The sequence below is a fragment of the Athene noctua genome, chromosome 21, assembly GCF_965140245.1.
Source record: "Athene noctua chromosome 21, bAthNoc1.hap1.1, whole genome shotgun sequence".
In the NCBI taxonomy this organism is placed as follows: Eukaryota; Metazoa; Chordata; class Aves; order Strigiformes; family Strigidae; genus Athene; species Athene noctua.
This window is the reverse complement of record NC_134057.1, coordinates 5,544,149-5,559,784: the sequence shown is the minus strand read 5'-3', so window position 1 is coordinate 5,559,784 and position 15,636 is coordinate 5,544,149. Positions and strand designations below refer to the sequence as shown.

The following is a 15,636-nucleotide window of genomic DNA, read 5'->3' as shown; positions in this document are numbered from 1 at the left end:
TTTTCAGAAAGATTTGCTATCGAGCCCCTCAGCACCCTTCCTTGAGAAGGCTCTGGTGCCCGCTGGGGTGCTCCCGCTTGCCTGTCGCTCTCCACCCGCTGATTGTCAGTGCTTGGGATCGTTTGCCCTCAACTCCCCGACAGCGGCTGTGGGGAAAACCGCTCGGAATGTGGAGGAGCAGGAGCGGGGAGCGCGGGGGCCGCCCGGAGAGGCCGCCCCATCCCCGCTGTGGGGCGCGCGGGGGGCGCCGCTGCGGTCGCCGTGACGGCGGGGCGGGAGGAGGGGGCGGGGCCTCCCCGCAGCGCGGCGGTGATTGGCCGGCGGCGCGTCAGGCGGCGGCGCGCGTGACGCGGGGCGGCCGGCGGAGGGAAGATGGCGGCGGCGGCGGCGGGAGGCGGGTGGGCCGCGGTGTGTGAGAAGTTCCGCACCGCACGGACCCTCTCGGCCGTGGAGTCGCGGAAGGACCCGGAGACCGAGCCCTACCGCTCCAAGTACAGCGCTCGAGCGCTGCTCCAGGAGGTCAAGCAGCTGCTGAGCGCCGCCGAGGAGGGCGACGAGGCGCGGCTGCTGGCCGTGCGGCGGGCCGTGCTGGAGTATGAGCTGGGCGTCAACCACACCGACACCGAGGAGCTGTCGGCCGGCGAGGAGCACCTGCAGCGCTGCACGCAGCTCCTGGAGCCCCACCGCCTCTCCCCAGACTGCGTCTCCCTCTACATACAGGCCCAGGTGGGCCGGGGCTGTGAGGGCCGAGGAGGTGTCGGTGGTGCGGGGCTGTGCGGCCTGGGGGGGCCGGGGCTGTGCGGGGGCCGTGCTGTGTGGTCTCCACAATGGGCTGCGAATAGGGCAGGGGAGATTCGTGGCACTTCAGCCTCCTGATGGGTATGGCTTCTTTAATGATAATAATAAACGCTAGCAGTCCTGGCATTTATTTTTTGCTCGAAGAAATAATTCACAGGTGGCGGCTGTGGAGAGACGCTATTCTGTTTTAAGCTTGCTGCTGATGCCTCTGGGCATGCAGAGCGTCTAACAGTGTGTTCTCTTAATAGAAACGGTGTTAACAAAGCAGCGCACTCTTCAGGATAGACTGAGACAGAACTTGTAAGAACTGAGCAAGAATAAATTAGCAGAAGACCTCAGTGTGTCCAGAAATTATTTGTGATTCCTTAAATGACATTTGTTGTCAAAGTAAAGTTGGGAGATGCTTTTATTTAGCAGTATCCTGAAAAAGTAAATTGTTCTCAAAAGTAGTCACTTGTTTGCTTTTCAGCCTCGCCTGTTATCTTTTAATCTATTATATTTTATCCCAGTTGAGTAAATACAGTTTTATAAGGCTAGGAGTAATAATATCTCTTTATCCTGAAGAAACTAATGCTGTTAACAAAATCAATTCTTTATGTAGATTCACAAAGGGCCTTTGCTCAACCACTTCATCATGGCAACTGTTGTATAGTTAGATACCTGTCTCTAGACTTGAAATTAAATAGAGCAGTTCTTTAGATGTCTCTGACAAAAAAGGCTGCTCTAATGAAAAAAGGCTTGGTAGTACTTTGTCTACCATTGCAAAACTGTCAAGGAATTGTGTGTTCATGTGGAAAGGTGCTAGTTAAACAGTGGCTTGTCTTACATTGGTTAAATCAACTGACTTGTCTGGAGTTCCTGCTCACTGTCTGCTCATTGTCCTTCAGTGTGACAGTTTGAGTACACTGATACAAGTATGTTGCTCATTATAAGACTGGAGATTGCTTGGGCAGCCAGTTAAAATAACATCTTACCAGTGTATGTTCCTGGGGAGTTGTTGCTTTTTGTGGCTGGTGGCCAGGGATTCCACTGTGCTTATGAATTGGTGTGTTGGAAAGCAGTACTTCTCTCTGTTGGATAAATGGTTGCATGGGTTTTCCTGGTTTAGGGCCTTTAGGAGACAGCAGGATAAAGTTTCTGGGTTACACATGTGAAGTGCTGTGCTCCAACAGTGAACTGGTCTGCTGTTGTCTGGCACTACCATCAGGCATGCTGCTGAGAGCAGTGACAGTAAATGAGCATGCCCTCAGCTTTCTGTCCCAAGGACTTTAGAAGGCTTGAGTATTTAATTAAAAACATGTCTGATATAAAAGCAGTCAGTGGCCGTACTTCTCTATGTTCTGGGACATACAGAGTATGTTCTCACGGCACTGACTTCTATTTTGAAAGAAGGAGCATTCCTTTTTCCTGCTGGGCCTGTTTCTGAGCTTCTGCATAAGGATGTGTATCACAGTTTCTAATTATATCTGGTCCGTTCCACTGCTCAGCCATGGGCAGAGTATTTCTGTTCATAAATGTCATGCTCTGTGGTGCTTTCTTACCAAAATAATAAATGGAATTGAAAGGGACGCAGGGCTGGCACACAACTACATGTTTTAACTCTTCTGAAGGTGGTGTGGTTTGGTTTGTTTTTTTTTTTTTTTTAGCCCTGTTGGATTCTGTAACAACTCTGCCTAGGAATTGAATTAGCACATCAGACATAGATTGTTATTAATACCTTCATCTTATTAATAAAATTAGAGGCATTTTTTGTAAACAGTGGGTTCACAAATGCAGTAATGTTACTATGTACGTTGCTGTAATTTAAGTTTGAAGGCAGTAGTCTGTAGCTTTTGCATCTTAATGGTTTTACTCTAATCGTTGAAAATATACGTGCATTCATTCCTAGAATAACTTTTTCCTGTTAAATTTTTCTACAGTCATGATAAATTTATAATTCCTTGGCTCTTTTTATGATATTTGTATATGATATAAAAGCTACATGAATCAGACGCAGAACATACTGTGTGAAAAAAGCTTGTTATTGGAACATACCAGTCCTTATTAGCAGAGTTAACACAGAAAATCACAGTTTGTGAGGTGACTTCCGTATGTTATTTGCTGCTGTGTGAGAACCCTCTCTTTTGAGCAACTTGCGATAAAATGGGTGGGCACAATTTTCACCTTTTGAAATCCACTGTATTAGAAACACACTTATATATAAGGATGAAGACTGATAAATTGTTTGGCGCAAGCATGGAACATAAATGGAACATAATGGGAAAATAACTAATTTGTTTTTCCTTTTACCTTTAGAACAATCTAGGTATCCTTTGGTCTGAAAGGGATGAAATTAAAACTGCACAAACTTACTTGGAATCTGCAGAAGCTTTGTATAATCAATACATGAAAGAGGTACTGTGTTTATTAATATTGCAGCAGGTCTTGCTTTTGTGTGCCACATGCAGTTTTAGTAATCTTTGGAAAAAAAACCCCAAAACATGATGGAACATGAGTTTCTGCACTTTCTACTGACTGCTATGACACTTGAAAAGTGATATGATTAGTACTGCTAGCAGAGGGAGAGGCAAACTAGAGGATCAGTTGCTAAATTCAAAATGGACTTATCAGGAAAATAATTTTGCTCAAAAAACAATGGTCCTTTTTGAAAGCTCTTTGAATAGATAATCTGAAGTTGAAGCCAGGTGGAATTTGGTTTTTAATTAAGATTATTCTTAGTCTTGTCTTGAAAATCCTGTAAAATGTCAATCTATTGCTTTCTGTGGGAAAAGGAAACAAAACTGTAATATTTGCATGGTTTGCTCTGACTGCACAGTATTGTGTAGAGGCAAGTAGTTTAGTTCCATATCCAAGAGAACAATTTTATAAACAGCTAAACCTCTCATGCATATTAAACAACCTTTTGAGTTGTGGATTCTGCTGTGTATCAACAAAGACTCCCTTGTGCTATTTTTAAGCTCTTTGCAAAGCTGTTCCTACACTAACTTGCCTCAAGGACAGTTCGTGAGTGAACTAAAAACATTTGTTGCCTTAAAGGAGCACTATCTGTGAGAACAGCTGTAAGGGTTGGACAGAACTTAGTTTCATGAAATGACAGTTCAGGTTTTAACATGATCTTGGTTTATGACACAGATTATTCTCATGGAATTTTTAGAATGTCTTTATTGGTTGGTTACTGCCGTATTCCTACCTTTGTAGCCATGTAGGTTTATGATGATAGGAGAGGTAGAGTAATAAAGCCCACCTGGAAGGGAAAGTTGCAGAGCTTTTCCTAAGGATAATTAAAGGCATAAGGCTTGACATCAGAGGATAAATCTATAGGTACAGGAAGGAGGCATGGGTCTTGCTTACTGTGTCATTTCAATTGCTTTCTTTGCAGGAATAGCTATAGACTTGCCAGGATATACTCCAAATCTTGTTAGAAGGTTTGGGAGCCTTTTTGAGGTTGTAAGCCTTTGTATCTAAAGGAAACAAGATAAAAAGTTCTAAATTCACATCTTAAAAACTAATGAGGTATAAACAGAAAACCCTAAAGATTAAAAGATCATACTAAAAAAATGTATACCTCTCTGGTAGGTTGAACACACTTAAATTTATTTGTTATTTTCTGTTTCAGACCCATTTTTTTATGATTGAAGATGAATAAAACATTTCTATTAAAAGCAAACAAATCCAGGATTTTTAAATGAGAATAAGTACAAACATAAGAATATGTTTTCTTCCCCATAAAGTGAATGTATTCTCTACTCTTGCTCCTGGTCCTGCTTGAGTCTCTATTGTCCAGAGAAATACTTTTCATAAGACTGATTTTTATTTGTTGCCTTACTTTCTCTTGGGCTAAGAAATAAATGAGGTTAGGAGAGGGCTAGGAAAGTTGCATACTAAACTGGGTTTTCTTGCTAGCACTGTGTAATGGAAAAAAAGCCATCTTTAGAAAGGCACCATCATCTGAAGCGTTTAGAATTGGCATCTGAATTTACTCACAACAAAGGAAATTAGATAAGAACAGACTAATAAAACTTTGCCATAAGCGATGTTCATCTGTTGGGCTTGCCAACGCTGACTCTGGCTTTATTGACAGTTGTTCTATGCCATCGTTGAATGCTGAAATATATATAGTTGTCTATATAAGGGTTCTGATAGAAGTCATGGTTTAAAAACCAAAAAAGCACTTCTAAATGAAATAGTTCACATAATTGTACTTGCACGTAGGTCATGCCTTATCGAGGTTTAGCAGCTTCATCCTCCAAAGACATTGCCTGTTGCCTTATTTATATATTTGAGTAAATAGTCTTACCAGCTTGTGAATAAAGGGAGTAATCTCACAGTGGTAAGTCTTCACAGCAGGTCTGCTGAGTGTTTTCTGCACATAATGTTCTTTGCAGTACTTCCTGCAGGATGTTTTCTTGTTGCTGATTAGTGCAGGAGAATATTTCACACTTGAAGGCATGCTTAGTATTAAATCGATGCTTAAACCCCATTATGTTCTTGTACAGAATAAAGACACCCAATTATAGTCCTGTAGAACCCCGGTTGAGTGTTTCTGGTGCAGACAGCATGCGTTACTTTAAACTATGTAAGCAGAAGTCTTCTACAAGCTGAAAACCTTGTAATTCCATGTGGAGTTGTGGCTTTCATCCTCTAAATCTCCTGAGTTTTGTGGAATTGCTCCAGAGATGTGACATTGAGATAGGTGTAGGTGCATTATGTGAAGTTTTATTGAATTGAGGATTGAAAAATGGTAAATCGTTTGCAGCCAGAAGAGGGAGCACTATGTTACAGAGTAAGAGAAATGTAGTTCACTGAATATATCGTGTACTTCTGCAGGATGGAAATCCTCCCCTGGATCCCAGTGAACATTTCATGGCAGAAGAAGACAAACTCACAGACCAAGAAAGATCCAAAAGGTGTGTAACAGCATACCTAGATTATGATTACTTTTTTTTAAAATTTATGAGGGTGTATTTAGGGAGGCAGAAAAAAAAAATCTAAAGAGACTGTTGTTTTTTCCAGATTTGAAAAAGCCTATACACATACTCTATATTATCTGGCACAAGTCTATCAACACCTGGAGATGATTGAGAAGGCTGCTCAGTATTGCCATACTACGCTTAAGCGACAGCTTGAGTATTGTGGCTACTACCCAGTAGAATGGGCACTTAATGCTGCTACTTTGTCCCAGTACTATCTCTCTAAGGTAACAAACCTAATGTTTTTCTGCTGTAATTCTATCATAATCAACTATCAAGTAAGACAATTGTTTAAACAGCTGTTTGAGACAGGGCTCCATGTCAGATTAAAAACGTGCTGCTATAAAACCACAAGTTGTCTTCTGACATGAAACATTTGGTAGGTTTTTTCTGTGGTGTCTTTATGACAATGGGAAAAATGAGCATGGGTGTAGACACAGGAAAAGCTCTATAGTTAATGAAATATCAGCAGTGATGTGATGTTCATAAGTAAAACTTTAAGCTTATCATAACTTTGAAGTTGTTTCTTATGCTGTTCTCTTACAATAAAGAGTTTCAAAACAAAAATATCTGAGGGCCAAGGTTTGCACATTGTATGTTTCCTATAAATTATGGTCCTTTGTACCTTAGCATGTTCTTAAGACTTGTTTGAACCTGTGTGAACATTAAAGTGTTAAAGATCATTACAGATGGTAGCTGTTTGCTTCTGCACATCTGTGTCAAGTCTAAATAATGTGCTGTGTTAGGAAATGCTTCAGCTTTATTTAGGGATTTCTGTATTTCAGATTGTTCAGATGTTCTCTTCTGATACTTAAAAGACTTTTGCTGTACCGAAGCCAGTTGATACAGTAATTTCCATGGCTTTTTGATGCATTGATAGCACTAATCATTAAACAATGCACTGCCAAATATAAGTAAAAGAATCTAAATCTGACTCATAACACTGACTCGTATGTCCAGCTTATTCCGACTAACACCCCGTGATACAATCTTTACCATGAGACATTGCTTCCTTTACCACAAGGAAGAGATAGTAGCATAGATTAGAGCAGTGAAAACATTCACAATGTATGTATCTAATATAAAAAACGAAGCTTACTGTTGTGGCTGTTGTAGAGAGAAAATGGTTATTTAGAAAATACTGCATTCGGTAGTAGGCGTGGAAAAATAGTGTCCTTTCTTCTAGTGTCCAGCAGAATATGCTCCAGAGCCTCTCAGTTCTGTCATTTCCCTTGTGTTCATGTATCTGAGGCAGGGGGTTTAGCCAAGCTGAGAGCAGTGCTTGGACTGCTTATACCAGTGATAAGTCCTGCTCTTTCTGTTTCTCTCAGCAATGCTTTATGGAGTCCCGACACTGTTTAGCAGCAGCCAGTGTCATCTTTAGCCAAGCTGAACAGGTGCCATCTGCTGAAGACAGTAAGTTTACATAAAAGTTTTGAATAAAATATTGTGAATTAAGCATCATTGATACCTAATGTTAAAAGTCAATATGTACAAAACTTATCCTAGTTTAATTAACAATGAAGTGGAACGTTTCTAAAGAGCTGCTGCTACTGCTACAGCTTAAGACTGGCTATGAGTAAACCCTGTGAGAAACCCTCAAGTGCTTGTTGCTGGTGTTTCAGAAAGCATACCAGAATAAAAGTAAAATTTAAACCAGCATTCATTTCAGTAGTGGCAAATGTCATTTCATCCATTTGTCCTTGTACATGTGCTTAAAATGCAGCTTACCTTTGCTTCTCAATGATCAGAGGACAACAATTTAATGAACCAAACCAGATGCTTCCTGGGAATAGTTTTAAAAGAGGGAGGGAGACTTCAGCTCTTAACACCCCCAAATCTAGAATTTACTTGTATTGTCTTTTGTTGCTGGATGTTGCAGCCTCATTAATGGCTCTTTTTGGAGTTGTAGTCCCCTCCTTGCAGTTTTGGGTATTGATGCAAAGAAACAACTTTGTGGTTTGGTGTGAAGATAAATAAAAGAAACTTTCAGAGAACTGACCACAGTTTTACAGACCTGTGGTTACGTGATAGTGTCAGTACTCAATGTAAGTCCTCTGGTTTAGGCTTAGTCTTTGCTTATCTACAGCACAGCCTTTTACATTCTGTGTCTTGGGCAACTGAAAGCCTCAGATCAATAGAGCTTTAACTCGTGGAGAGGGAGCAAGTGCTCGCAGTAGCCCCTGTGTGAGTCCGTAACTCTGACTTTGAACAGCTGAATGTATTGGTTAACTTTTAATGGTTTGAGCTGTTTAGAACACAAGCTCTTTAATTCACTGATGTTGTTACTTCAGGTTAAAATATAACCTGAGTAGATACCAACTGAGTTTTATTTAATTGAAGTTCAGTGACAGTACATTAATTGCTTTTGATATTTTTCTTAGTTCAAAAATACAGAACTCTATGCAGTTGTCTTTCTTAGTACTTCGAGTATGATGTCCAAAAGCTTTTTAGTTTCGGGGGAACAGGGCTGTCAGTAGTCAGGTTATGTTAATCTGTTAGCCTGTTTGAAAACAGTATATAACAGAAGATTCAGTAGGTCTGAATCAGTGTTTATGGGCTTCCAGAGCTACCTGACTGCACAATTGTCAGAGTTCGTTAATGGGATACTTAACCTCATTTTTTGGCTTATGTTTTTGGTAGATGTGTAGAAACACACAGTCAGTTATGGTCTCAAATTCAGGTGCGAGACTGGCAGTGGTAGCTAAGAGCCCTACTTTTAATTGTACATTATAGATTTCTTGTGTGACTTTTGGTCAACTACCTTCTTCTATCTTGATCTCCTCCTACACCAAATAGGAGTAGTGATATTTGTGTTTGTTTCAATGGAGTAAACATTTATCCTATTTTCCCTTCCTTTTCATGGTACAGAGTGCCAGACTGTGAACTGGAAGATCATTATGCATAGAGTTCTAATACACAGTCAGCATTGGCCCCTGTCAAGCACGTTCATTTTATCATGTTAATAAGAATATAAACAAACACAGAGATACTTACTAAAGGTGCCTTTTCTTAGATTAGCACCAATTCTTATTTCCTTAGTAAGAAAATCTCAGTTGACTCTAACGAGGGATAATGTGCAGAGTGGATCTCAGTCTGAAGTTGGCTTTTTATTTGGTGAACAAGAATACTAGCGTCCCCTCATTGTTCAGCTGATTCACTGCCTTCTGCCTAGAGACTGGGAAATGAGTTCTCTTTGAAATCTGTTTCGTTCCTGAAAACGTTATCTTGAGGCATCAGCAGTGCTGCTACTTATGACAGTGGGGAGACTAATACAGAAGTTGTAGAGCTAATAAATTTTATTTTAGTACCAGGTAGAGTAACCAAAGGCAGTTTCTTCTACTTTCATTCCCTTTCTTGGTAGCAAGTCTGGGGCCCATTGCAATACAAATGCCCTAGTCATCCTCAGAAATTATTGCTGGGCAGGCAGCTGAATCTCAGAAAACAAATTATCCTGATTTCTTTCTCTTGTTATAAAGAGACGTGAAAACCTTTTCCAGTAAAACACCTTCAAGATCAAAGGTCTTTTTAACCATACATTATGATCTATTTTTTTGAAGGATGCATGCATGACAAATCCATGTTAATCTGTATGTGTTTCTACCAGAATGACAGTTTACAGAATTGTTATATGAACTAACATGGAGAACACGTTTCTGTCTAACAATGAGGCAAAATTAGTTAAATACAAGTAACATATTCTTTGCATGTAACATTTGAGGTTCTTGCTGGCATGCTCGAGTTCTCTTAAAGTTTTTATGTGTTTATATCCATTCAATAGATGAAACGGAGCAGGACCAACAGGATCTTCGACAGAGAAAAGCTGAAATTGCAAGATGCTGGATCAAGTATTGCCTGAACCTCCTGCAAAGCGCTCGGAAATTACTTGAGGTAACCGAAAATCTGTTCTGTAGCTGTCATTGTTTAAAAACAAAGTCTGTTTTGATGTTTGTAACAGGAATCAATTCACATTTGGTAGCAAGTGATAAACAATTGCCCAGTGGATAATACAATAGATGCTTGTGATGTAGCAAGTGTTTGATAGTATGCTTTGACTTTAGTGCAGCACAGAGAGGGGATCAGCTCTGTAGTGTGCTCAGTGTACTGCTTGTACAGCAACTTCACAAATTTTCCTCCTCTCTGCTGCATTTTCTTGCAGCTTGATTTGGCAGATTACTTATTTAACTGCTAGTAAGAACATCATCTTAATATGCAACAGTTTTGTGTGCTGGTGTTCTCATTCAAGCGTTCATTTAATTGATTTAAGCATTTGTTCTACTGTTGGAAACAGCATTTGCTGAAACACTTTGCAGAACCAGGGCCTTTGGGCTTTACATTTATTGTTGACTATATTGTCACAGAGTAGGGAGACTAGATTATCTTAGTCTTATGTTTTTACAGAATCAAAACAAATTTACATGAGTTCTTGTGAATCTAAGGTCTAATATGCCAACGTATTTTCTGTCTTGTTGCTAACTAGTTTATACTTCAAAGGTAACTCATAAATAAAATGATTCAGTGTAAGTCACTCGTTGTAAGCCAGATGCATTTTTAATTAGTGTGCTTTGTCATTTCAGGATAACATAGGAGAGCTGGATCCAGACAGGCAATTGGAACTTAAAGCCCAAAGGAAAAAAGAGGAGGATGAAAAAGAGAAGGGCAGGAAAAAAGCTGTCCTTTTTGGGACAAGTGATATATGTGACTCTGTTTTAGCCATGGAAGAGAAAGTGAGCAGCGTATATCCATTAGATTTTCAGGAAGCCAGAGAAATCTTCTTGGTTGGTCAAAACTATGTTCAGGAAGCAAAAGAATTCTTTCAGGTTGATGGTTATGTTACTGACCATATTGAAATTGTTCAGGATCACAGTGCTTTGTTTAAGGTACTTGCTTTCTTTGAAGAAGACTATGAGAGGCGCTGCAAAATGCACAAGCGTAGAATAGACATGCTGGAGCCTATATATGCAGATTTGAATCCACAGTACTATCTGCTGATTAGCAGGCAGCTTCAGTTTGAGCTGGCTGACACCTATTACGAGATGATGGATTTAAAGGTAGCTATTGGTAACAGGTTAGAGGAGCTAGACTCCCACACAATTAAAAAAATTAATTCTCTGGCTCAGTTAGCAATCAAATATTATGAACTCTTCTTAGATTCTTTGAGGAACCCAGATAAGGTGTTTCCTGAAGAGCTCGAGGAAGACGTTCTTCGCCCTGCAATGGTGGCTAAATTTCATATTGCACGACTGTATGGTAAGCTTATTACTTCAGATAGCAAAAAGCAGCTGGAAAACATGCAGACATCATTGGAATATTACACATTTCTGGTAGACTATTGTGAGAAGTACCCAGATGCTGTCCGTGCCATTGAAACTGAACTAGAACTCAGTAAGGAGATGGTGGGTCTTCTTCCAACAAGAATGGAGAGGCTAAGAGCAAAACTCTGTCCTTTTATATAAATACTTTCCTTGAAGGAAATGTGCACTGTAAAAATGTTACCTGTCAAACCCAGTGCTGTTTACTGACTGATAGAACTAAGGTGTCTGCAGTTTGGCAATCCACCTAGAGCCTGCAGTGGTATAACTTTGTGAAAAACTCAGAGCACTCTCGTTCAGTAGCTCACCCACACTAATGTTGTAAACTTTAAATGTAAAGTGAATGTCTAGCTGATGCTTTGTATTGTTTCTCCTGTATGTAAATATAAAACTTTTCTCCCTTATGGTTTTCTCCTTTGGCATGTGGTTCAGTTTCTAAATGTAGTGCTAATGTTTTAAGAGAATCTGTTCCTCTAGGAAAATTTTTCTAAGAAACCTGAGGCACGTTCTTCCAAACGGAACACATTTTATCTCTTCTAACCTTTGTCCCCAGAAAACTATCCATATGAAGGTGACTGTTATTTTCAATATTTTTGTATGTTGCTCGGTGTTTTCTTTTTTCCCCTGTTAATCAAAACCTAGTTGACAGAGGCTCAATAAATGGACTAGCTTGGCTAAATGTTTTCTCAGAGTTCTTGGAATTCTGTTTCTTTGTGTCTAAGATACGATACACATTACAACTTTGGCCAAAATAAATAGCTGTGAAAGTGTTTCCACGGGAGTATCTTCAGTAAAGATACATGAGCAATTGAAGAGCCAGAACCAAGAACCAGAAAGCAACAAACTTTCTTGCTTGTGGTGGGAGGAGATACTCTGCTCTTAATACGCTGTAGAGAATTCACAGGTTGGAGATAACTGTTGTTTAGTGCTCCAAACAGTTGCTGAATGCAGCTTAAAGGCCTGGGATGCCACGGATGGCTTCTTACCTTGTGTTGTCAGGGAGCCCTGGTGCTGTCTTAGCAGGAGCTGCAAGTAGGGACCTCTGTGAAGTTGCTGCAGATCCCAGTGCTGCCGAGGTGCTATTCAAAATGTGCCTGTGTGCCATTGATTGCTGACTTCCCTATCGAAGCTGTCCTGATTGTCACTAAGGACCAGCTGATCTGGCAGTGTTCCTGGTCTTACACAACCTGTTACCTCTGCCTTGTTCTAACTTAGCCACCTATTTATTCTTTGTGGAAGACTAGGTTGCATTTCTGACCCAAAACATACACAGATTGTATTTCTGGTGTCTCTAGCAGGATTATGAACCAGCTGAGCATGTTGTCCAAATGTATTTAAGAGATTCCAGTCAGAGGTGCCAGAGAGGATGAAGTGACAAGGTGATGGGGTGTGCAGTGATGTGCCACTCTGCACCAGCAGTCTTGCCACTGTCAAGTTCATGGGAAGATGTTTACAGCAATAGAGAGCATTGAAGGAGAATAGTCAAAACAATCGGTTTCTTCTGGAAAATGCAAGAAAACGAGGAGGGAAAAAATGATGTTAGCTTGGAGGGTGTGAGGGGGAAGCATGTGCAAGCAAGAAAGCATGTGCATCTTAAATGTGGTAAAAATCTCTAGCTTGCAGAATTCTCTGCCGAATGCTTCTAACCACAAACAAATAGGCCAACAAATGGGTCCTGGAAACGAGAGGCAGCAAAACTCAAAACTAGACCAGCTACCTGCATGCAAATAGAATAAGGGAGAGAGAGTGTATGCACGTGCATGTATGTGTTGTTTCTGTTTTACTAAATAATTGTCTAGTCAGCCTTTAGAAGTTTCTTTTCTGCTGTCAGACCTTTAATTCATTTTTTTCCCATGGCCTGAAGGTAGGACAGCCCATAGTTTCTCAGTGAAACAGTTCTGAGTGGGCTGTATTGCGTGTTATCTTTGTCTATGATTTCAATTAAAGCTATTGTGCACTTTTACTGTGAACTCATAATTTTAAAGTTAAACTGTTTTTTAGCTTCATATTCAAGAAGAAGTTGATACATGTTTGGGGTTGTGGTTTTTCTTTTTTCTATGCTTCAGTAGTCCATCCTTGAGGGCCTTGGAGGAAATTTTTTAGAGCAAGGATTGTCTCATCAAACTTAGTTTACTTGTAATTTGAGGAAGGATAGATTGTGAGTTATCCCAGCATATGACTTTTTTTTTTTTACTGTTATATCTTTCAAATACTGGTCTGAAGTGAGAATTAAAAGTTGGTAGGCAAAGCTGAGCAAAGTGCAGGGTGATGTGTCCCTTTTAACCAGCAGCTGTGTGCGGAGGAGTACCCTGAATTCGCTGAAATCCTAGTGAGAGCTCAGCAGACGGGTGGGAGTGGGTCTGTAGTTACGAAGGCCCGGAAATAAAGAGGGATTGGAGCTTTTCAACACAGCTGTGTGGTTGGTGCTGTGGTTTGGACACCTCTATCCTCTGAAGACATCCCAGAATGCTTCAGCTCTGCAGCTCTTCTTAAAAACTCTGCAGTACAATGTAAATACATTTTATAAATGCACACGGAGTTACAGAAACCAATTATGTCAGTTCTTCATCTCCTATAGTAAAATGTTCAAGACTACCACCAGCTAAGTATATTTTATTACTGGAGACTGTATTGTGCCTGATGCTCAGCACAACACACTACACTGTGGTTCTTCTAAGGCATGCCTTTTTAAGGATGAATAATTCCTGTTTGTTCAATGATTTGAGAGAATGAATTTAAGTCAGCTTGTGCATTTAGTTAAAAAAAAAAGGAGGTGGGGAGCTTGTTGGATTAGGCAGCAAAGCTCCCTTCAAGAATGTTGAGTTTTAACTGTAAAGTATGTGTGAGGTCAGGCATTTATTCCAAAGATTAATTAAAGATTAGGTTCCTGTGAACTCCATTTAACCTGCATTTCTATTCCTTTTTATATGGAAAAAAAAAAATTTACAACTGAAACCTTCTTTCTGTGGTTCTACTAGGTTTTTTTCCTCCTTACCCAGCATAAAGCAGTGAGATTTACAAGAGGCCCATGTTTGTGCAGAATTCATATCGAGTGCAAGATCTGAACTCAGAAGCTATAACCTCAGTGTACTTCAAGTGGTGCATAATACAAGAAGCAATTTGGTTGATTAAAAACACAGTTTTGTTTTAACTGAAATGCTCTTAATTCTCATGCCAGCTAGAGACATTGTATGGGTTATAAAATGGGTCGCTCAGGAAGTTTATGCTGCGCTTATATATTTCAGGAGAGAAAGATACCAGTGCCTTGTTTTCTGTCTCTTCCTACAAGCCCATCAGAGGGAGCTTGCTCTATTTTTTTTTCCCTTGAGGGGACCAGACTGGAGGAGAGCCATGTCCTTTGCTGTTCTTGCCTCTTAAGCCAGCTGAAATACCGGGGGAGGCGGGCAGAAGCGAGGCTCACTTCTCCTTCCCAGCAGGAAAGCAGGTCCCCTGTATTGCAAGGCAGGCAGCCAGTGACAGTTGCTGCCTTGGTGTGACCAAAACAAAAGGTCCCTGGGCTGGTTTGCTCTGTTCACCTGCCTGAAAGCTCCTCTGCTGGGGGTTTTAGTCCTGCGCCGGCACAGGCTCGCATGGTCCTGGCGAGGTGGATGGTTTCCTCCTCTATCTGCAAAGCAGAGAAGGTGTCAGTGTATCAGCACAGCGCTCGCGCTGGGTGTGATTGCTGCTGCACTTCCACGTCCGGAAATATTGCAGGGGCCTGATTAAGCTCAACATCAGACAACAAGAAACAAACCGATCTTGTTAACATGTGGCTTTACGCATCTCAGTTTTGTTTGGTGTTTTCCTTTTGCTCAGCACCGAGGGTGTGAAGATGAGCTTTACTTGTGTGTTTCTTTTAAAAGGCTGAGATAGTTGGTTGTTACCGAGATGTTTTCCGTGGAACTTTCCATTAGGAGATGCCCAGAAAGAGTCCTGCAAAGGACGACTTGGCTAGACTGGCAGCTTACGAGACCAACCCTTCTGTAGCCTTGAAGTTACAGAACTAAAGACTGTTATGTTAAAATCAAATGTGTAAAGTTGTGGTGAGAAGCATTTGTCAACTTTCTTTCCTCTTCAGTTGCAACATCTTTGGCTACTTCAGAGCTCACCACAAATGACTAATGCAGATTTTAAAATTTTGTTTGAAAACTGCTTGTATGTACTTCCCAGGAACACTGTCCAAAGTGCTTGCTAGTACTTTTAAATTTTGCAGTTTGGCTGGTGGTTTCTAGATCCTCCTTGTCACAAGCAGGCATACAAACAGCAGTTTTCTGACAAAGACTACTTGCCTTGGCCACCTTTTTTCCAAACCTATTGTACAACTCTGTCTTTGCAGCTGAAGATCTGGACAATGTGCCAGAGAGACACTTAGGCAGAGGGGATAATAAACACAGAGTGTTTTTTGCAAACATGTTACTTGCCCTCAGAATGGAAAATATCCGTGGTATCAAGTGTGTGTTTAGCAAGAAGTGACAGATACCAACATGGTCCCTTAACACCAAAGACAGTAATTCAGGTTTTTTTAGCAATGTTTTAAATGTTTGGTGCTTGAGTTT

The 15,636-nt window shown here is 40.7% G+C and overlaps 1 protein-coding gene across 2 annotated transcripts; it reads left to right on the top strand.

The window, feature by feature from the left end:
- Window positions 1–354: 354 nt before the first annotated feature.
- On the top strand, window positions 355–11,771 carry KIFBP (kinesin family binding protein). Of its 2 annotated transcripts, none has more exons than XM_074924254.1 (7): window positions 355–726; window positions 3,094–3,192; window positions 5,626–5,705; window positions 5,812–5,995; window positions 7,100–7,184; window positions 9,550–9,641; window positions 10,328–11,771. In XM_074924254.1, the coding sequence occupies exons 1-7, from the start codon at window positions 373–375 to the stop codon at window positions 11,222–11,224; spliced, it is 1,791 nt and encodes a 596-aa protein (XP_074780355.1). In that variant the 5' UTR covers window positions 355–372; the 3' UTR covers window positions 11,225–11,771. The 2 variants fall into 2 exon arrangements, with proteins under 2 accessions (XP_074780355.1, XP_074780354.1); XM_074924253.1 differs by having other exon boundaries at window positions 9,550–9,659; window positions 10,346–11,771.
- Window positions 11,772–15,636: the final 3,865 nt, after the last annotated feature.

Bases quoted from the DNA above. Each gene is read 5' to 3' on its own strand.
- KIFBP (XM_074924254.1), top strand. From the start codon at position 373: ATGGCGGCGGCGGCGGCGGGAGGCGGGTGGGCCGCGGTGTGTGAGAAG. The intron at 727-3,093 runs GTGGGCCGGGGC...TTTTACCTTTAG, and splicing joins CCCTCTACATACAGGCCCAG to AACAATCTAGGTATCCTTTG. The intron at 9,642-10,327 runs GCTCGGAAATTA...ATTTTTAATTAG, and splicing joins GCCTGAACCTCCTGCAAAGC to TGTGCTTTGTCATTTCAGGA.